Source organism: Astatotilapia calliptera, chromosome 11 (genome assembly GCF_900246225.1).
Source record: "Astatotilapia calliptera chromosome 11, fAstCal1.2, whole genome shotgun sequence".
Taxonomy (NCBI): Eukaryota; Metazoa; Chordata; class Actinopteri; order Cichliformes; family Cichlidae; genus Astatotilapia; species Astatotilapia calliptera.
In genome coordinates, this window is record NC_039312.1 from 29,365,555 (window position 1) to 29,389,060 (window position 23,506).

At 37.3% G+C, this 23,506-nt stretch overlaps 1 protein-coding gene across 1 annotated transcript; it reads right to left on the reverse strand.

The window, feature by feature from the left end:
* Positions 1–2,527: 2,527 nt before the first annotated feature.
* tlr18 (toll-like receptor 18) lies at positions 2,528–23,344 on the reverse strand. Its single transcript, XM_026184826.1, has 7 exons — positions 23,258–23,344; positions 10,447–11,442; positions 8,227–9,409; positions 7,302–7,747; positions 6,679–6,694; positions 3,191–3,340; positions 2,528–2,848 (listed from the first exon to the last, which is right to left on the reverse strand). Exons 1-7 carry the CDS (start codon positions 23,299–23,301, stop codon positions 2,702–2,704), a joined length of 2,982 nt encoding a protein of 993 aa, XP_026040611.1. The 5' UTR covers positions 23,302–23,344; the 3' UTR covers positions 2,528–2,701.
* Between the last annotated feature and the right edge of the window lie 162 nt (positions 23,345–23,506).

Consider the following 23,506-nt stretch of genomic DNA (forward strand, 5'->3'; position numbering starts at 1 on the left):
GACGGCCGTAGTGATCGATGTAGCGGTTCCGAATGACAGCAATATCAGGAAGAAGGAACACGAGTAGCTGGAGAAATACCAAGGGCTCAGAGAAGAGCTCGAGAGGATGTGGAGGGTGAAGGTAATGGTGGTCCCCGTGGTAATCGGAGCACTAGGTGCGGTGACTCCCAAGCTAGGCGAGTGGCTCCAGCAGATCCCGGGAATAACATCGGAGATCTCTGTCCAGAAGAGCGCAGTCCTGGGAACAGCTAAGATACTGCGCAGGACCCTCAAGCTCCCAGGCCTCTGGTAGAGGACCCGAGCTTGAAGGATAAACCGCCCGCAGGGGTGTGCTGGGTGTTTTATATATATATATATATAGTTATTATTATTATTATTATTATTATTATTATTATTTTATTTATTTATTTATTATTATTATTATTATTATTATTTTCATTTCACATTTCATTGCAATAAAGCGGAAACTGAAATTACAGTTTGGGAATTCTGCTGCATTCACTGTTTCAGAACACTGTATAGAAAGGGTGGGTAGATTGTGTGAAATTATATCTTGACATTTTCCAAAAAATTTGTTTAGCTTCATCAGTTATGAAGCTGCATTTGTAGCTTAATCCACTGCCACCACGTGGCAGCAGGGTGGACCTTGACAGTATAGACAAACCTGCCTTGTCTGCTAGCAGCAGTGTCATGAAACTCGAGCTTGTGCTTCCGAGGAGAATGTCAGTTAACCAACCTGCTCTTACAATATAAATGAAGCTTTACAGCTTTATAAGGAGCTGTATTGAGTTTCTTTAGACTTCATTGTGTGCAGTTTCATTGTGTTTAACCTTAAATGGTTGTCTGACCTACTTGTGTCAGTGTGAACAAAGGAGGCAAAGCTAGCTTTGCTAGGATAGGCAGGGCAAAGCAAAGCTTCTTTTTTGAGGAAAATCAGATTTAATTGTTCAGATTTACCTAAAAACGTAGGTCTATTGATCTGTATACATTTTTGGCTACGTGTCAGGCTAAACAAATCACTCAATTTATTTAAATTGAATAACATAAAAATGAAGCAATCTTGAAAGCAATTTCTTGATTCATGCTTGAAAAGAAATTTCTAGTGGAACACTGCTGTGCTGAGCCAAAGTGAAGCAGTGATTGTTTTTCTATCAAAGGGTATTATGCTAATTCAAACACTTTTTTCTGTGTGAATTTTTTTTTCTACATGTTTAGTGCTTCAGCTGCAGAAGTGAGGACAAAGTCAGATTTTAGGAGTCAAACACCCATTAACCTTGCACCTGTTCAGGGACACACATGCATTCATGGATAGCACACCTTGACTTTTTGCCTAGATGAATGTTTATCAGTTTCACAATCTTCCTCATTTGAAAAGGCATGCAGCCATGTAATGAAAAGCCCCCTGGAATAATGCCATTTACTATCCCTGATCCGGATAATCCTTTCAGAACAAAAAGAGACCAGCGCTTGTAAGCCCATAGTTAAGGGCACTAAACACAAAACGGATTAAATAAACTAGAGTCAGTGTTGAGGCTAAAAACAGCAGTGTTGTTTTACGCTAAATTATCATTGGTAACTAGAGCCGCATTCCTATTGGTTTAAGTACAAGTAAGTCATGGCAGCTATCACGACCTGCCCCCCCCATTTACTAAACTGCACAACCTCAACTCCCCATCTCGCGTGTTTGTTGCTCCTATGATGATGAAGCGAAGAAGAGACATGAGAGTATTAAAGTACGAACCAAGATAACCTGTCATTTAGAAGCTATAACAGTTCAGTATGACATGTAACACCGCTTCATTCCAAGTAGTGTCTTTATAGTCCACTTTTGGCTCAGGTGTAACAATGCTCTTGGTGTGTTTTATAAGGCCACTTTACATTCACAACATGATACAGCATCTCTTTATTCACAGAAACCTGAGCTGAGGTTACGCACAAATTTCCCCGCTGGGGGATCTATGAAGTCCAAATTAAAGGGCAGAAGATTGATAATCTAAATGAAAGATGTGAATGAGAAGGACATGCTGTTAAGGAGCCCCCCTTCCCTCACAGTTCGTAGGTTTCTTTGTATTGAAGGTAGAAATACTTCTGTGCATCCTCGATAGTGCAGATTTTAGGATGAGACGCACATGAAATGCTTACCCTACTGAGATGGATTCCAGATATCAGAGAGTGGAGGATAGACCCCGCCCAACACTCCAATTTAAAAGATGATAAAGCCCATTGTGGCACAGCCATTATAAGTTTTTAAACCCTGTCATAATTTCTTTCCAGGCTATTTTTTTTATTTTTAAATATGGGAGAGATACAAAAGCCAACTTTAAAATTACTTTCTAGGACCAACGCTTTTCCTAGCCAAGATTTAGCCATTAGGTGGTGCTTGAAGTTGCTAGAAAGCTCATGAAGCCAATTAAACCTGTTGAAAGGTTTTATTATACTTAAATTATGTGGGTAAACTTATTGAGCCATTACAAATGCTTCCCAAGGACAACACACACACACACACACACACACACACACACACACACACATTTAATTACTTTTATTGGATGGAAGCATTTCCAAGGACAGAACAAAAACATTTATTAGCAGTAGTGGATCTTCTGCAACATTCTAGTGTCCAAAATGATTGAACCCTCCGAACCCCTGACCAACTCTGCCGTAAAAGTTATTTAGTAATAAGCATTTATTTCCCCCCTTTTTAAGAGGAATCACTTTTAAAGAATTCATTGCAGGCGACAGTCAGCGCAGCGACCAGACCAACAAACTCCTGGAAATCCACCACACCATCCTTATTGTCATCCAGTTCACGCATAATCTTCTCCACCACGCAAGCATCATTGGGGCCCTAAAAGGGGAGCAACAAGTTTAGTTTCCCCAAGTGCAAATCTTAATGATGGAGCTGGTCGTCTTTAATTTGCATAGTCTGGAAATAACTTCTACTTTAGACAGAGGCATGTTCTCCTCATTTGCCCAGGTATCAACTTGTTGGCCAACATTATAGAGTTAAAAAAAGCAAATAAAATACTTTTTCCTCAAAATATAGCTGAAACTGAGAAACCATCAGGTTCTTTTGGAAATTACCATGGTGATTTACCTTTGTTAAAACTTAAAATACATTAAAATTATACATTATTCAGGTCAGCTTCAGAAGGAGAAAAAAAAAATTGATTAAGCAACAGATACTTACTTCCAGAAACTCTCCAAGTTCATTCTTCAACAAATTCTTCAGCTCCAATTTAGTGAGCGTGTACTTGTCACCTTCTTTTCCAGAATACTTGTGGAACACATCAATGAGGTCCACCATTGCTCCTTTCAGATTGGCACTCATTTTGCAATTCTAAAAATCAGAAAGGGAAGGATAAATTAACCACAAAAGAGATTTATTCCAAACATGGAATATACCATTTAGATCAGGGTGACCAGCATCATTTGATATACAGATACAAAGAGGGACTAAAAGTCATTCAGTTTCTATAAAAGCTTAAGAGAAACCTTTCATTACAATTGTTTTAATACACTGGCACACAGATTGGGATGAGTCTAGCAAAACCAAATTAGAAAAGGAATGAGGATGCAAAACTGTTTCCCACACTTACCATGTAATCATAGAAAAACTCAGGTTACATGACAGTGTTTCACTTCCCTCCCTGCATTTTTATTTCTCAATGACAGAAAGATTGGCGCTGATGGTGGTATGGACAGTTTTTGGCAGAGCATGGCTTACGGTTATTTGTACAGTGGACTATAGCCAGAATCAGATTACATTTTGTAGATTAAAGGGCAAGTACTCACTTTTGCTCACTTTTCTCAAGACATTTAAATAATAATTAAAAACAAAACAAGGTAAAACACACGCGATGAGGGACCACTTCTTGGTTAGGCGTGTTGATTCTATATAATATGGCACTGCCGGGGAAGCATGTTGTCTCATGAAACAAATAGATTTCAATTGCTGAAGCCTGCTAATAATGGTGCCAAACAGAATACATAGAGGAGAATGCAGCATGGTAACCAGACAGGTCTAGTGTCTAACCTTATACCAGCCTTTCACTATCAGACACCTGAGAAGCCTATACAAGAGAGCAGTTTCATTTCACACACCCCTCCTCACAAACCAGTAGAAGACAAGAGCCAGACCCCCTCCAGGACAGGTCGCACATACAGTAAGATAAGTATAGATTTTGCTCTTTGTTGCATTACATTATATAAATACCCTTTAACCTCAGATTAATTTTAGAGTATGGTCTTATTTCCATCAAAGCTATTAGATGATAGTTTAGCCTATATGAAGAGCAACATGTATCTAATGATCTATAGTGTATGTGAGAGATTGTGTGAATATCTACAGTTTGCAAAATCACTTCTCCAAATGATGTGGCATCAGATTCCCCTAATTATTCTCAATGATTGCTGTTAATCATTTATTCCCAGCGTGATCAGGGAGCTAATTAAGTCTTTGAATGTCAAATGAGAAGCTGGTGTTAATTAACTGTGACTCCAACTACAGCACAAGTAGTTCTACAAAAAAAAAAAAAAAAAAAAAAAAAAAAAATCCTTCACACTACCACTGCACATCAAAACAATGGAGGGAAAAAGAAAAGCAAAAGATCAGTAACTCACCTGGACAGTGACACCTAACCGGTTCTGTTGAAAGTAGATCAAATTGAGCTCTCACCACAGCTCTCACCTCATTACTTATAGCGACTCTCACCTGTGTGCAAATGAACCTTAATCAGATAGGCACCTCCCTCTGAACGGCATCATCAGCGCTTTCACCATTGAACTGGATTGCCATTAAAGGCAACAACCTCAGCTCTTAGAACTTTGCAGGACAAACACCACTCACTCTTTTTCCTAACCTTATATAGTTATGTTGCAACAGGGATTAGTTACAAATTAAGTAGATACTCAGATGGTTAGTGAGGGTACATGTGTTTATATGTAATTCAGGGTATGCTACATTATATATACCAGTTATGTATTAATGTTGCATTAGAAGCACAAATATTACTCGAGTGCAACTTGAAAAATCTATAGAAAAGGTTTTTCAATTTCCATTTTAAAGTGCCTACAAATATCCCTGATTTCAGCCTAAAAGCTGAAAATTTGTTAATCTGAAACAACCAAAATTAAAATCAGCAACATAAAGAATAAAGCAAATTGGCTGAAGTATTCCTCCTCTTTTCCTCTCCGAGGTCTTGTGTAAGCTTATCAAGCATGACTAATGCTTTTTTAAATATCATTTGCAAGTCAGATATTGATTGTATTTGAATGACAGCTCGACTTTTGCAGAAATACAAATTAAATGCGGGTCAGGTTGTTAAGAGTTGATTTGCATCAGTATCTCCTGGTAGCCTGTGTAATGCCAATGCTTTTTGCATGCTAGTTAAAAATTTACCAAACCGACTTGCATTTGGTATCTACAGCAACAGTTTTTTAAAAAAATGTCCTCTCTGGTCTGAGACAGCAGGTGAGACCAGACTGGCCTTTTATTTTTGGTGTGGGGAACATACTTGGAGATTAAACACTCTGTGTTTCGTGTGGGGGAATAAAACCATCCATTGTCGATTACTCATAAAAGCTGTTCTAAACAATGTGCCTATGGTGATCACTCTTTTGCCAAATGAAACTAAATATGTTTTTATTCATTCATTTCAACATCTGCACAGTATGAATTATGAATGACCAGCATTATACAAGACAATAAAATAAGGCACTGCATTATTTTAGAGAATGTATAATATGACTCTTCATGAAAAACAAACATGTCCTTCATTTGCGGTTTAATACAAAAACACTTGAAGTCTATAGACTGCATGTTAACATTACTTATACACATATGCAGAGGGAAGTAAAATATATGAGCTTACTCCCCTTACTACCAAAAACTGGTAAATGGGTGCACATCACACCTTAGCTGTGTGGTGTCACATTTCTGCCTAAGTTCAAGGGTGTCATCTACTGGCCATTTTCAAACTTTGTTATTGCCCACATATGTAAGTAAGCAAGGCTGCACACTTACCATTAATAGCAAAACCCATATCAGTTAAGTCATTTTTTAAATAAAAGTTAAATTAATTAAAAAAAACAGTTTTAAAAAAGTTAAATTTAAAATGGCCCAACATGAATCAAGTCAGAGCACAGCAAAAAGAAATAACGCTGCTTTTTTTTTTTTTATCAAAGTATTACATTACTGAATCCAAATGATTAAAAATAGTAGTAAGGTAGACATAATGACTCAATATGTAACAAACGTACATTCACATTTATCAACTGGCAAAACCATTTTTCTTAATCATACAACAGCTTTTATTTTATTTAAAGCATGTGTAAAGACAACTAAATCTAACTTCATTCAGGCACTGGACATGTATCTGCTATCTGTCTGTATAACTCATTCTAATTCCCTTAGTTATATTATACCTGGTGACAATGATAACACTGAAAACTGAACAAATATTTGATAAACATTAACTATTATATGAAACAGTGATTCATAGAGGACCCAGTGAAAGTATGACATGTGTCAAGTGAGCAATCTCTGTGAGTGTGCTTTTGCAATGTATGCCAACAGCAAAGCTAATAGTAACTCATGAGGGATGGCTTTAGGAATAAACAAACAGCAAGCACACAAGTTCAGACTGACATTTGGCAGTAACTTAAATTGGTGACTACCTGTGTGCAGTATTCACTAAAATAGGAATAGTATTCAGCTTGAAACACATTGAATATTGCACCGAAAACTTCAAAATGACTAGTGCTGATACAAACACTGATTGATGGAGCATTACCATTCTCCAGTTTCTAAGCTTTTGCTCTACAACTTGATATCGCTTGTATTGTTACTATATGGTTTCATTTGACTCGGCTTGATCTGAGTTTGAACATTCATGATCTCATACCTCTGAGGGCCAAGAATGTAACAGTGCACAGTCCTTTCACAGTGTGGCACCTGTCACCATGGTTTGCTGGGACCTTGCTTGTTATCCAGAGTGCAACATGGGAGATCTCATGTGAGCCGGCCTTTCAGCGCCTGTCAGCAGGGCACCTGGCCTGAGACACTGAGGGAAAGTGAAGCAGAGGCCATCAGCTCAGCTGTCAGGGATGACATGACAGACTGCCTTGGGCAGACAGATTGTTGGGCAGGGGTTGTTTGTTTTTCTTTGTTATCACAATGAGATGCTGTATTTTGCTCCCTTGTTGGCATAGCCTAAACAAAAAGGTTACTTGAGGGGAGGTCTTTACTGAGAAAATACTGAGAAAGGCATTTGTTTAATAGTTCTTTTTAATTTAATGGCTAAAATGCCACCAGTGGTATCTGATTTAATGGCTCTTCATTTGCTTCGTTTGTGGGTTCTGCTTCTTTTTCCACAGTCATCTTATCTTCTTCTGGCACCCTTTCCTCAATAGGGGGACCAATCACAGATATTCTTCCCGCAGATAGGGTTCTTCTCTTAACACTGTTTGCCCGCTCTTGGGTTGTTGGCTTTCCCAGGACACTCCTCAGCTGTGCCCAGAAAAATGCCTGCTGGTTAACCTGCTGGGGCCACTCCAGGTATGTCTTTGTACTCAGCATCTTCTTGAGCTTGCAATACTTGCTGGGTAAGGAGTTTGGATCAATAGGCTCCTTAACCACTAAGATGACATCACTGAAGGTTTTTCCCATTGCTCTCTGCTGAGCAAAGTACAGCTCATAGTTGCACCACTCACTGTTAACGAAGTGCCGTGAGAGAATAAACATTACCTAGGAATAAAGAAAACAACAGAAAGGAAATTATTATAGGGTCTCTACCTTATGCTTTCCTACCAATTTCCAAACAACAATGATGAGATGCTGAATAACAGGGCAACTATATTCATCAACCATTTAGCATAACTCATATCACCATTACTTACTTTTTTAGACTTTTAAGACTCGGTATTCCAACAGTCAACAAATTGTCAGGCAAGTTTTGAGATGATGTTTTCATCATTTATAATTGCAATGTAGTTTAAAAAATGAGAAGTGCCAAGAAGAAGTGGCATCTACTGAACCAGGTGACTATAAGCTATTTTGTTTTGCCTTTGAATGAACAAAATTATGTGAAAATGACACACACTTCCACTGAGTGACGTTGCTATAGATCAACTGACTAAAACTGTAGCTCCTAAAAAAAATTTACTGTAACTTTTAATGTGCTGGTGTATAGTGGGGTGCTTTTACTACATAATACATTTTAGTACCTTACGACTGCTTTCAATATTCTCAATGATGTTATCAATGATCCACTTTCCAGGCATGAAGTCCCTCTCATGAATGCATAGACGATAGGGGTTCGTGTTGTTCTCCAAACAGGGTAAGAGCTGGTGCCTCACCCAGTCAGCATCTGAGTGACTGTAGGATATGAAGGCATGGTAGGTAAAAGTTTCCAGATCACCAGCTGCTTTCTCCTTGTGAGCTCTGTATTTAGCCCTGATGATCTGGTATGTTGCTTTAGTGTACCATGGGAGGTCAAAAATATAGCAAATCAGCATAAGTATTAAGATCACTGCTGTGGTGGTTGCAACACAGATAATGATAACCAGTCTGATGTCACATGCTACATGACCCGGAAAGTATTTGGCTATGACTGTGTTGAGCAAAGCCTCTGGGTGGTAACACTTGTAGTTCTCAGGCCAGTTTGTGAGGTTTACCTTTCCTTTTGAAATTGTGTCCTGGATGAAAGCATGAAGCTCACATGTGCAATGATAAGGATTGTTCCCTGCCTGAAGTTGAGACAACTGAGGCATATCTTCAAAGGATTTTTTGCTAATTAGGCCAAATGAATTCCCATCCAAAGCTAGCGATTGCAGTGATGCACTTTCCCATTTAGATGGGATGAATTTAATTTTATTCCCACTCAGTAGAAGGGTTTTGAGGTTGGTGGTTTTCTCAAAGTAGTTCATGTCCAGCTGGTCCAGATCACAGTAGGACAGATCCAAGTACTGTACTGTGGTTGGTAGACAACTGAGAGCTTCACCTACAAAGTTATTATGGTGAGCAATAAACTTGGTGATATTTTGTTTCCAGACACAATTTTGGCTATCTTTAGCAGATCCTAATTTGTTGTAGCTGAAATCCAAAACCTTTAGCTCCTGGAATTCTTTTGTGAGGGATGATAAGTCTTTTAAGCTGGTCAACTCATTGTTGCTTGTGTTGAATGTATGAAGATTCGGCATGGTGTTCTTGTAATCGCATCGCTGGTTGAATACAAACTCATTTTTTAGTCGATTATTGGAGACATCTAGTAATTCCACACCGTTCATCTCAACCCATGAATCACAGGGTGCAGAGTTGAAATACACATGTTGAATAGACAGTTGCTTAACTTTCTTGAACCAGGTGAAACGCCAATCAAATCGTAGCACATCAGGATTGCTGATGTACCTACAAGAAACAGAGATATTTAGTTTGCGTATTTTTATATGACCTTAGTAGTGAGCTTCACATTCATGTAATTTCACTTTGTAACAAGGTATTGAATTATAACTATAACAAAATACTTGTCAAACCCACTATTTCATAGCATCATCTTCTTGTGCAGCTCTACCGTATTTAGTGCAGCTGCTGTTTTTGGATCATTAATTTAAAGCCCTGGTATGTTCCTTTATAGTCATGCCCTATGTTGCGCTGCACAACCTTGTGACTAAAATTGCTTGTTTAAGTATAACCATAATTTACAAGATGAAAATCACAAAATCACATTTTACGGTCCATTAGAATAGAATAGAATTCAACTTTATTGTCATTGCACATGTCACACGTACAAGGCAACGAAATGCAGTTTGCATTCATCCAGAAAGTGCTTAGTAATAAAATACATATATTACAAAAATGGGTCTATTATGGGTATGTTGCAATGTACACGGTATGAAGGTATGTTATGAATATGCTATAACTATAAGTATGTACAGGCTGTAGACTCAAACACAGCTGTTATCCAACTGCAATAACACATCTGAATACTACAAAAAAATGTCCATCACGCCACTCTTGTGTTAATCTATGCACGGTCTGAAGCATGTGTGTGGGAATGTATGTGAATGTTTTACTGTTATATCTTATTAGTATTTTAAGTATTCTATCTATTTTATTTATTGAATTTTATTGTTTTATTTATATGTTGATATTGCTAGGGATGATGCAATGATCGGGGACCATTCTTAATTTCGTTGTTCTCATGACAATGACAATAAAGTTTCTGATTCTGATTCTGATTAGTGAGTGTACAAGCTATGTACAGGCTACGAACAGGATATAAATATGAAACTATACAGAAATATGAACTATACAAGTTATAAACAGTTGTTAACAGTTGTAGAACTATAGTTATTATTGTACAGAATTATTCAGTAGTGCAGTTTAGATCAGTGAGATGTGTAAACTACTGTTAGAGCAATCTTGTAGGACACCAAAATACTCACCAAAGATCCAGTTTATCCAGTACAAGATCTGTGATGCTGGAACTTGCACCACTATCAACAAATGTTGGCGAACGGGCAAAGTCAATGTACTGAAGTCTTAATCTTTTGATGCTGGTTGCTTGTAAATTGATTAAAGCCATCCTTATAAGGTTCTCATTGAATTTTCCTCTGTGAAAGATGAGTTGCTTGGCTTTAATGTGTTTTAAACCCTGAAAAATGTCCTCCTGTCCCATGTAGTATGTGAATTCAAAGAGGTTACGAAATTGAATGACTGTGAATGTTTTGTTAGCTAGGTCCTGTAGCATATGAACAAGAGCATTTGGGTGTTGGTCTATAGCCATGTCAAAGCCCATCTGACTTGTCTGAATGACTTCTAAACTTCCAGGCTCATAGTAATGGAGGTGGGAGGAACATTTAATAGCAAATCCTTGGAGCTTAAGGTTCTTCAGGGGTTGGAAATCTTTTTTTTTTAGGCCCATCACCAAAGGGCCGCCCATGGAGAGAACCTGGAGTCTGGAAAGTTTGGAGAAGCAGTCAGCCAAAGTTGCATTTATATAAAGGTTATTAGACATGTAGAGCTCTTTTAGATTAACGAGAGGTGTCAGAGCTCTGGCAGGAATTTCCTGCAGGGAGTTATTGAAGATGTCAAGATACTCCAAGAGTGTGTTGTTTCTGAAGGCATCATTGTCAATGTATGAAATGTTATTGTACTGAAGCTTGAGGATACGAAGCTTAGGGAGGTGGAAAAGGTCATCAGCATAAACAGCTTGAAGTTTATTATAGGAGAGGTCTATTTCTTCAAGTGTGGGTGGAAATTGTCTCCATGGGATACTGTCAAGCTGTCTTCCCAGACAATCTGCAGATCGGTCAGAGTTGTAGATCTGACAGGGTCTTTCCTCAGTGTTGGTAGTGGGGAGTGAAGATGGAGTTGGGAGTGTGAGAGCTCCAAGAAAGACACCACTGAAATGGATCAACTTCCAAATCATTGTTTTAGACCTGGAAATGAACAAGATCAGGCAAGATTATCAAAACATTTTATTGATTTTTGTAGACAGTAAATGCCAGATACACGTAATAGTTTGATTAACATTTCATTAAACATTAACATTAATGCTCATTCAGATTTTATTCTGTGTTTGAGTGCTCTTTTAGGCTCCCTGCTTTCCCTCAATCCCCTTTCCTGTATTTCTTAGACTTCTTCTGTACTTTAAAAAAAAATCTATTTCATGGCTTCAGATCTCTTTGCAATTTTCCTTGTGTTCACTTAACTGAATTGAGGGCATAAAAAATACAAGTAAACTGAATCCAAAAATTTTAGATGTGATTGAGTAGTAAGCATAACAAAAATGCCGTCAAACTCGTGGGGACAACCGTTTCTCCCCATAAGTGAATGTTGGTCCCGACAAGTACAGTGGCATGCCAATTTTTCTGTCCTCACAAAGACGTCTAAACATTTACACACACACATGCAAGTATATAAATCAGAGAAAAATGTGTACTTTTGAAATTGCATTATCAATGTTGGGCAAAATTGTGACACGTAACAGTACACCACTTCTACAAAACAGTAAACAAAACCAATGTTTAATTCCTGTAAGATGCATGAATGCAACACTTTTTTCTGATATATTTAATTTCATAATTTCCTGTTGGGTTATAAGTGTGTCTGGTAGTCACTGATTTCTAGCTTCTTTTCAGGTTAAGTTGACCTAGAAACCGCACACATCACCGCATTTATTGAATGCACTCAGGCAGTAAACCTGCATTTAAAAAGACATTAGTTTCATCCATTTACAATATACATTTCCACTGGTCCCTCAGTAAACATCAACAACGGCAACTTTGTCATTACACAGCACTTACCCTGTGAAGTCTACCTTTCTGCTAAGGGCTGGTAATGCAGACACTTTCAAATTCTCCTCCCCTTTTATAGTAGTAGCTCAAGGTTACACATTGTTTGTGCCCTTACGTGAAAGCTTTATAACGCTCATAAAACAATGTTGTTTTATCTATTCCAGAATTGATGTGAGTCGAATAAACAATTCTGCATGGATATGGCTAGAGTAGAAAAACATTGTTGCCCTGTTTATTTTAGATAATTGTAGGTCATTATACTGTATTAGAGCACTGTCTGTTCATTTGTGACAGTCTGGATAGGAAAAAAATATATATATCATCATCCTGTCAAACATAATTTTTGTTTAATTCATTGACTCAGCTACATCTAACAGATTGATGGTACATGATAAACTGATGTGTTAATTTCTGAATTATAATTCAGAAACATAAATAAAAAATACATAAATAAATAAAAAATACAAATATATAATTTATCCACAAATATATTCATTGGGGAAATGTAATTTCTCATAACATTCCACTGACATTTGAGTCAGTTACTCATCATTTCTAATTATTCATGTGAATGAGTGAATTAACGTATTGTTCTAGGGGAAAAAGTGTCACATGACAGATGAGTTCTTTGAATCAATATCTGTGTTTGTTACTTTGGCAATCTTCTTCCTTATTTGTCAGTTAAACATTGTATGGGAAGTAACACAACAGTAATACTGTTTAGCTATATGACTTGGGCCTCAGTGGACAGCTGTTCCTGGAAATTGACAGTAGATTAGAAAAACATCAATAACATTTACTTAGTAAGACACGTCACATAAAGGCACTGTTGTAAAGTAATGTTTTCCATGTAAAGCAGCTGTGGTACTTTGCATTATCAATATTATACTAATATTATAACTAGAGATGGACCGGCTGCTACTTCAATCATGAAACTGCTTAATGATCAGCTGATCGGCTTTTCTGTCGCGAGTCCGTGTCTCTTGTTTGCTTTTGGCCCACTTTGCACCAGACAGAGGAAACCAGCGGCTGAACAACAGCAGCACGTTTAAGCTTGATCAGCTGTTGTTAGAATGTATTTAATATTACTTTCTACTCGAGGATCTTTTTCTACGTAGCTGACGCTGGTAACTGTGCAGGGGCGCATCTAGCAAAGTTTAGCCAGGGGGGCCGATAGGGCATTAACAGGGAAAAGGGGGCACAAAGACATACTTTTCTTTCTTATTCTCATTTAAAATGTCTAGCTTTTAATTATTTAATATTTATCCGAATCTTACACCCAAAGTTTTAATCTGATGTAAAATGTATAGAAGTCCATTATTGTATATAGTGACTATTAAGTCTAATATATATACCCTAGTAAGCTATAGTACTTTTTACTTTGGGAAGGTACCATCTGTACAGTCTGCAATTTTGTTGAAGAAAGATGTTGAATCTATTTAATATTTCTTGAAAAATAATTGATTTCTGTGCATTTATTTTTTCACACTGCATCAAATTAAGGTTGATTACGTCGATTAAGCATCATGAGGTGGCGCGTGAGGGGTGGTTCCCTATTTTTTATTTATTTATTTTTGTTGTTGCTGGGAGTTGGAACCCTGTTAGTTAGGTTGCTTAATATTTACGCTAAGTACTCTTTAAAATACCAGAATAGGGAGGATGGTGTAGGTTTAAGTTTATTAGATTGATCAGTATTGCTGAACTATGAAATTTTTTTTGCATATAGGTATAACAGAATAGCTTTAGTGTAGTTGTTGTTTTAAACTTGAGTATGAACATATACAAAATGCAGCAAGATATTTAAAAAAAAAACAGTTTTGTTGATTAAAAAACACTATATCGGATTCATATCGGTATCGGCAGATATCCAAATTTATGATATCGGTATCGGTATCGGACATAAAAAAGGTATCGTGCCATCTCTAATTATAACAATGCTAATTTTGTCTTAAATGATTTGAAATGCAATTATATTTCAAGCCACGAGACAATGTTTTCATTTTCCATTTATTTTGGTCATTTTAGTGCCAAGTTCAAGTTTAACCCCAAGTTGGCACCAAGTCTTTCAGATCATTTGCCAGATATCACTAAAAAATATTGATAGTGTTAACATTTTCATTTCAATTTTGATCTTAATAGTGTTAAATTGTGAAATACAATTTTTACTTTAAGTGGACATGGTTAATGAATACCCATTCATGGTATGTGAACATGAAAGACCTGCCTGTTGCAGGACTATTAATAGGTAACTGTTTAACCCTGCACGGCACTGCAGACCACGCCACACCACACGGACCATGCAAGATCTTTCTTTGATCCCATGTGTTGTCTTGTGATAACTCCATCAGGGTTCAGAAGCACCTATCTGCATTCCTCTTGCTTTTTCTCTTTACATTTATATTTTGGTTTGTAGGCCTGCCTGTGTGATACATAAGTGGTGAATAGTAATGCTAAAATGTGAAAACAATGCTAATCCAGACAAAACAAACTCATGTCATTCACCAGCTGCTCTTGTATATAATGGAGCAAAAACAAATTTTGACTGTACATGCAATTTAGTTTAGTTTAGTTACACTGGCCATACTTTATATTGATTGCCTAGATGCAGATATAGAACACAGCAGCAGAAGTCATGAGTAGATCTGATGAATCATTTCTATTGCTTATTGTAAGTTGACCTTTCAAGTTGTGGGACTGATGTTTTGTTGGTGGCAAAAATTTCATTTACACATAGCAGCAATTTAAGTCTGATTGTTACCAAATATAATCTGGCTGGTGTGACTGTGTGCCAAGCATTAGGTTAAGAATTGCCCTTCCTCAGATTACTCATCCGGATACAGATCAGTGCACCAGTTGTAAAAGGGGATAAGTTTGCAAAAACATTAGAGTAGTCAGCAACTCCCACAGTGTAGTCTCAGATAGCTTTATCTTGTGGTTGTTAGGCATAAATCTAAACAACAACAGGTCATTTTGCAGTCAATAGGATGGTTTAATAAAGTTTTTTTTTAATTAGAAAAACTTAAAGGTCAAGACTTTTTGATCTGTGTGACCTGTTGTACTGTGATCTTCACACATTGCTTTGCATCATTTTCTCCCTCACAAACCTGATAAATTCACTGCTTCTTTAAGCATTTTCTTTTGGTTTCTGTCACTTCCGTAGCTATTCTGCTGTCTCCTACAGAACACTTCTGCTTTGTAAAGTTTTATTTTTTTTCTACTGCTGTTGTGTTTTATTCAGCTTCCTTTGCTTTTTATTCAACATCTATTACATTTTGTGTGCCTTTGCAGCATTTTTCTTTTTGTTAGTGTTTCCTCAAGTTCCACTGCATTTGATCTCTCAGGGCCACCACAGAAAACTAAAACCTTTTACCTCAGGCAAATTCCTCATTAATGTTTCCAACAGAGGTAAGCCAAATTGCCACATTCCTGCAAACACTGAGAGCTTTTAAGTTATGTCTATCAGATTTTATATTAACCAGCAGGTTATGAGCTTCTGTGTTTAACTCCTCTTATGAACCGTACTTTTGTTCTCTGTGACCTCTTGCTGAATTTTTTGTGGTTCTCATGAATGTACAATTCCCACAAGAGAAATGTTTTCTGTTCTGCGGTGTACAGTCTTATCGGTTAAAGGAATCTGCACAAACATGTTGGCAAAGCTGCAGACTTCTCTGTTCAAATTTTTAGTATTATTTTCATTTGTTTAACAAAGTCATGTGGTGTGTCAAAATAGAGTTGTACGTAGTGCAGTCAAAACACCTACACATAATCTCTTTTGTGTACACAGTATACTATACAAAATCTTTTCAGAGTTAATTATTCTCCCCAGGCTGGCTGACTGCCAAATTCATATAAGACAAGCTGGAATCTCCCCAAGCATGTGAGAAAAAAAAAGAAAGATAATTTGTTATCACTGTTTGTGTCACGTTTAAATTTTACAACTATGACACTGTTTGCATTCTAACTATGACCAAGTGGAAGTGCTCAAATTATCATGGATAACCAAATAAGAAATAAGATGAGTGAATGCTTTTTTCTTTTTTTTTCTTTGCTTTTGCTCCATAATTGCTGATAGAGGACACCATGTAGCTGCACTGGCTCATCCGGTATCTAAAACAGGTAACAACAGATAAGAGCATAACAAGGACAAGGTTTCCATTTGTTGTTACAAGAAGAGCAAAATTTGAATGGTCTACTTTTTAAAAGATCTTTTGGAAATACTTTAAAGACTAGGATCCAATTGTGTACAGTAATTGAAAGGAGAAATGAGGTTAGTATAAAACTCCTGGAAGAATAAAACCAACAGAAAATACACAAAGATGTGCTCACAACACGCCAAACAACTCTATTTAGGACTTGATTGATGATATAGAGGGCCTCACATCAGATGGTTGCTTCAGTGGGGTAAATAAATTTCTGATTATTAAGGTTGAGAAGCAGATCAGATATGATTGATATATATATATATATATATATATATATATATATATATATATATATATATATATATATATATATATATATATATATATATTAGGGGTGCAACGATATTCGTATCGATATTGAACCGTTCGATACAGTGCTTTCGGTTCGGTACGCATATGTATCGAACAATACAACATTTGTAATTTATTTTATCAATTTTCCTTCTGACGATGCTGTCTGTGTTGAGCGCTCAGTGAATCTGTGTTCGACTACTCCGCCTAGGCTGCACTGTCGAGCGCAGATCCACTGAGCGCTCAACACAGACAGCATAGTCAGAAGGAAGAGCGCAGGGCAAGCTAGCGAGACAGAAGTTAAGCTCTCCTTGCAACAGGCAAATTGAACCTCATTCAGATCTGGCGTTTGGAATTATTTTGGTTTTCATGTGACGTATGACCCTGAAGGTAAGCGAGTCATGGACTAAAGTAAAACAGTATGTTGGATGTGCCATGCAATGCTCAATTACATTGGTGTGAACTAGTGTGTTAGCGCAGTTAGTTCGTTAACGTGTTGGCCGTCTAGCCCCATGCACGGAGCGATCGGCGGTAGCTCGTTAACGGAGATTTGCCGTGTTGTGGCGTTAAGGTCATTTCAACGAGATTAACCTGAAAGCACTAGTGGGAACACAACAAATATGACTGCACATTTACGCCGACATCATCCTAGTGCAAAAACAAGTGGAAGCAGACAAAAAAAAGCAAGCATGCTACTAACTTTAGCCGAGTCATTTAGACAGCTGTTAGCACATGATTCTCCTTATATGTTTAATATGCTGCTGAGAATATAGCCCAGAAGAAGCGGATAGTATAGCTTTTATTTTGGAAAGAGCCATTTCTCTGTAATAAACTCTCTTTTCCAAAGATGAGTGATTCCTCAATCAGATACAGGGCTCGCAATATCGCTAGCCCGACGTCCCGGAGCTAGCGATTTTTTCAGTCGGGCTACCAAAATCTCTCTTCCCTGCCCGTCGGGCTATTGTAGGAAAAATATATGTCAATGCTTTTGCATTCTTTCGGAAATGTAGCTGGGTAATTATGTCATTGGCATCGGTGAGCCACTGTCAATATGTGACATATTGAAGTCGCGTTTGAATTTGCGCTTGTTTTTTTGCTTTCACTTTGCAATCATGCGAACTGCGTATAGAGAGCGACAGTACTGATCTGTGAGTGATGATAATTTGCGCACCAATTCCTCTGACATCGTCTTATTAATCGTTAGCTTACTATGCAAACATGACAAGTGAAATCTCCCGCAGCAAGCTTAAACATGTGAGAGGTTGATCGCGCAGAGAATCGCTGAGCTTATGTGAGTGCATGTGTAAAAGCATTTCAGTTCTGCTGAGCCAAATAAGACAGGTCAGGGTGAAGAAGTGACAGCCAAAGAAAAGCTTACCACAAAACGGAGAAGTTATGACAAATCAACCATGGTGACATATTCTGGGCAGATAGCACCCACTCCACTGGTTACTCCACTATAAGGCAAAAAGAAAGTGCAGCTTTATGGTTTATATGGACAAAATAATTTCTGTGGCTGCAATATGATGAGCTATATAAACCAGGGCTGCACATAAGTGGTCCAGAGGTGCGCATTCGCTGTCAAAATAAAAAACACGCACAAGGGTTAGGGTTAAATTTAAAAACTGTACTTTTGAGTTAAAATATATATTTCTAATTTTAATAAATGACAAATTAAAAATGCATGAACATTTTTTTGTATCGAAAAAATATCGAACCGTGACACAAAAGTATCGAACCGAACCGAACCGTGAATTTTGTGTATCGTTGCACCCCTAATATATATGTATATGTATATATATATGTATATGTATATGTGTGTGTATATATATATATATATGTGTATATATATATATATATATATATATATATATATATATATGTATAGATATATATATATATATATATATATATATATATATATATATATATATATATATATATATATATATCAACAAGTCAGTCTTCTCCTGGTAATATATAATTTCTACAATACAATGTAAGTTTTTGACAAGGGTAGCTATGCACTAAATTAGTAACCAGGTTGTGAAAGACACAGCAAACAGTTCTATCATTCATTAAGTCGCGATATCTCTCTGATATGCATGGAAAGCGTCATCCAGTAAGTGTAAAGATCTATTACTGCATCTGATATTTACCCAGCAGTCAATAGTTGGTGGCAAACAGTTCTTTCATTGACATGTGTTGGCAGTGCTGGGCCCACTGCCCTGATATGACAAATGTATCTGGCAGCAGACTTTTTTCACTAATGAGTGTTCTTTACTCTGGTTTAATGAGGCTGTTTACATGCTATGCACAAACACAGCTGCACTTGGTTGATGATTCTGTTTAAGTTATCATGTTCATCCTCCGCAGGGACAGATGCTACACATGTTTATGCGCACAGGTTGTTTTTCTATCATATATCAAACGTTCTTTACCAGCACTGTTGCTGTATAGACAAAGAGCAGTAAGATAAATACAGTAAATGAAATTAAGTTGCTGTTATCTAAACTATCATCAAAAGCACTTGCTTATCGTCTTCTCGCTTTGACTCTGACAGTTACTTTTTTAAAGAAACCGCTTACTGTGAAAGTTGTTTTCAAGAATCACGACTTTCCTGTAAGAATTTCCAATAAAAGCCTTCTACCATAAGGGAGACAGATAGGAAAACTTGAACAAATACCAGCAAAAACAGCTTACTAACTAGACACTTCTAGAGGGAGAAATGCCAAAGAAGGGTGAGCTGAAGAACTAAATCACAAATTATACAAACAGTGAAAAACATCCAATCCATTAACAGATGACTGGGTATAAAAATGGCAGGAATGACTCTTTCTGAAGGGAAATGTCAAGTTAAATCACAAAGCCTTTGTATATTCCCATCAGCATCCCTCAAACTAGGAAAAGAAAAGTAATAACAACAATTATTCAAACTTAATACAGCTTTGTTACAACAGACATTTAGATTTAGAAGAACAGAAAAAGCATTCTAGTAAATGTTAAATATTTGATAGTCACAATTTGATAGAAGTAACACCTGTGCTTGATGAGACAAATTCTTTCTATTACCACATGACAAGTAAAGAAAAGAAAGAGTGTGATACTATATTGGGGCGTTAGAGCAAAACAGAACAAAAGTATTCTGGAGAGTCTTGAATAATTACTAAATCATTACAGTCTGCTCTGTTCAAATCAATACTCTGGTCAGGAAAGCATTAAAGAAAACAATACGAACTTTAAATTCTGCTTCCACTGCTAGTGCTCTCCAGTTGCACATGCTCGCTCAATGTTGTGGTAAAATACTACATTCAAGTGGAACATAACAATTGCAGATGTCATTAGTCACACCCAACAAATCAAAGCATCCACCACGTAAAAGCTCTATTAAACAGGATAGTGTGGGTAGATTTGTGTTTTGTTTAAGTGCTTTGGTTTCAGGCATTTTAAGGAGGAGTTTACAAACAAAGAGCAAGAGGGATTTAAAATGAATTCTGTCTTATTGCAAAACCCAAAAGGAAAAACTACTCAGCAAAGAGAAATGTGTGCTGTCTCAGTGGCACTTGACTCCACCTATAAGCCCTTGTTTTGTGTCCTATTAATGCTGCCAGAGAATGAGTAATCAATGAATGGTCATATTCAGTGACTGACTAAAACCAGGCACTGAATATGACATGAAACATATGAAAAAAATATCAAAGTAATGTCACTAACTAGCAAAGGACTGATGAAAATCTTATTATTTACTAAAGAAGCTTCCTTTTAACTGAAGTAGCCCTAGAGTGATCCAGCACTCTGGGGATTCAGGGGTTCACTTTAGTTCATTGAGCAGCCTCCATTGTTGCTTTCTAAAGCCATAAATGTGTGTATATGTATGTGTGTGACAACAACACACAAGCACAGAAGGCTGCTTTGTAGTAAATGTTCCCTGTTGAGAAACATGATAATTGTGTTCTTGTCAAACATCTTGATCATATCTTTATATAAGTCATAAAATATGCAATAACATTTTAGATATTGCCATGAAAATTGACATTAATTATAAAGATAAAATAGTAGCTATGTGATAATTTTACTTTCCCCCATAGAGATAAAATCTGATTACAATGAAAAACTAATTAGATACAGTGGGAAAAGGGAGGCAGCTGCAGTAGGGCAGAGCTGCAGCACTCACATGTACTGCATTCATCGTCTCTAAGCTGCTGCAGTATCAGTGGGCACAGGTCCACTACTGCATCAACTATTATATCTGCTCAGGATGAGCTTCTCTGGACATCTTCTCAGTTAAAAGATAAGAAGATTAACTGGGTTGGCTTCTGAGCATTCAGCATTACAGTTAAATAATAACCGAAGGTTCAACATAAGTTGAAGCATTAAAGAACTAAAATAAATCACACAGGGAAAAGTGAAACTGTTTGAAAAACATTTAAGAGGGCAGAGCAGCAGGAGACATCCAGTGAGTTCAGTATACAAACAAATCCCTGAATAATCACCACATCCTGGACACTCCTTCTACTTTCTCTAAATATACCTTAAAACCTGTAATCTCAAAATGACTAAGCCGCTCAGATCTTTAGAGAAGACTTTACATACACCATCAGGCAGGCAACATAGACACCAGCAGCTGTTCAAATCTCCCCAATGTTAGCTTATTTACCACAGGGGCTTCACAGGTGCCAGCAATTAAGGAGGCTGCTTGCCTTAGGAGTGTCTCTAAGCATACAGTAAACCTGAAATCTTTATCTTTTTATAATTATCAACACAACTCATTAAAAGATGAAAAACGGATATAAGCAGAGATACTCCAAGCCATCTTACCTGTAGCCTGTGTAGTGAAAGCTGAAATAGTGAATGCCTCCAGGCCAACATACTCCAGATGTCTCAAAAACTTAATTTTCATTGTGATGAACAATTGTTCCACCCAAGAAAGTATTTTGTGATTTAAATATCCTATTTGTTACAAAACAAGATGCTCTGTGTTATATCACTTCCTTCCTAACACAAGAGCTTATACACCTTTCATAGCACTGAAATACCCTTTTCATTCCTTTCTAACACAGCTGAGGTATTGGAAAGAGGGATTTTCAGTGTTTTTCTATGCTCAGTGAATAACTGGATAAATACATCTCTTTAGGATCTTTAGCCATGCTACCAGCTGTGTGAGGCTGTACATAAAAACAATAGAGGAAGTGAAAAATGCACACCTTCCTGCTTTCCTATACTAAGGAAACCTTAAGCAATGCAACCTTTAAAAAGGAAAGAAAACTCAGTTTCCAACTCCAGCATGTCGGTCTGGGTGAACAACCTGTCACATGACTTAAACAGGCTCTTCCACACTTATCTTATTCATAATGTGGTTTAAAACAATGAACATTACAGCAAACACATGGATTTTCCTGTTTGAATGCAGCTAGCCATCAAACATTAGAGCCAATTATTGCTTGACATAAAACTTATTGTTGCAGCCAGGGGCAGCCCAAAAGTGATCCCTTTAGACTGGTTTTTGGTTTTAGTGTCCTGATTTTCCTCAGAGTTATCCATTCTGTCACTAGCAAACATAAACATACTGACAGAAGATGGCACTAAACATGTTTAAAAACTTGTTTAAACGTGTTTAAAAAATTCACAGACAGTGTTACATCTATGTCAGTTTGAGTTTCATTTCCTCTTTAACCCCCATTTATCCAGGGAAGCTACTGCATGACCACTGGAAGAGATTGTTTTTGTTAGTTAGTTATTTTTGTTTGATTTATTTATTTATTTTTTGTAGTAAAGTAAAAAGTGTGCGTGTTAGTCCCCATGGGGAAATAGTTCCTCTGCATTTAACCCATTCACCCAGTGAAGCAGTGGGCAGCCACCAATGCAGCGCCCGGGGAGCAGTGTGTAGGGACGGTACCTTGCTCAGGGGTACCTCAGGGTAGCCGTTCAGTGGAGTCGAACCCCCGACCTTCCGATCATGGGGCCACTACTCTACCTACTGAACTATCCCTGAACTAGTGGACAACTACAGCTGTGTCTGGGCTCAAATATTTAAGCCAAGATAGAGTCAATATGTCAAATGACCTACAAAATGTTACTACTGGGCATTGAAACCTGCCACTTTTCCCACTTCCTGTCTAACTGGTGTACTGTTAAATGATAAGTATGGGACGCTATTTTGTCTGGAACACTGTATTGAATTAGAATTACTATCAAGTAGAGGAAGTCCATCAAGTTAACATTTTCCACCCCTTAGATCAACTAGTGAATTTTATGTGCCTCCACAATAAACTACATCTCTTTAGGATCTTGAGCCATGCTACCATTCTAATATATTCTAATTCAAATATAGCAATTAGAATTATTATTCAACATTTAGAATGTGCTGAAAGATTGGAACTACAAGTGATCCAGGTAGATTGTTTTAAATGTTAAGAGACAAAACAAGCTTGAAATAGACATGAAAACAATATGTTTACACTCACCTCATGTTGGACAGGCTCAGGTCTTCCTTAGCTGGACTTTTCATAACACATTCTAACCTGTTCTGTTGTCAGTGCTTAGTGAGAAGTGACTCACCACTGGATCTGTAAGCTTATGGGCACTCTGTTAGCTCTGCTAGTCTGTATGTGTTTTTGGCCCTCCCTCTCTGTCTGATTCTTTTTCTCTCTCACTCACTCTTCAGTCTTTGTGCATGAGCACGTGTGTGTGTGTGTGTGTGTGTGTGTGTGTGT

Excerpts from the sequence above, each read along its gene's own strand:
- tlr18 (XM_026184826.1), bottom strand. The coding sequence starts at position 23,301 with ATGAAAAGTCCAGCTAAGGAAGACCTGAGCCTGTCCAACATGAG. Across the intron at positions 11,443-23,257 it reads CTGAGCCTGTCCAACATGAG|GTCTAAAACAATGATTTGGA; the intron begins GTGAGTGTAAAC and ends GTTCATTTCCAG. Across the intron at positions 2,849-3,190 it reads AACTTGGAGAGTTTCTGGAA|GGCCCCAATGATGCTTGCGT; the intron begins GTAAGTATCTGT and ends CTCCCCTTTTAG.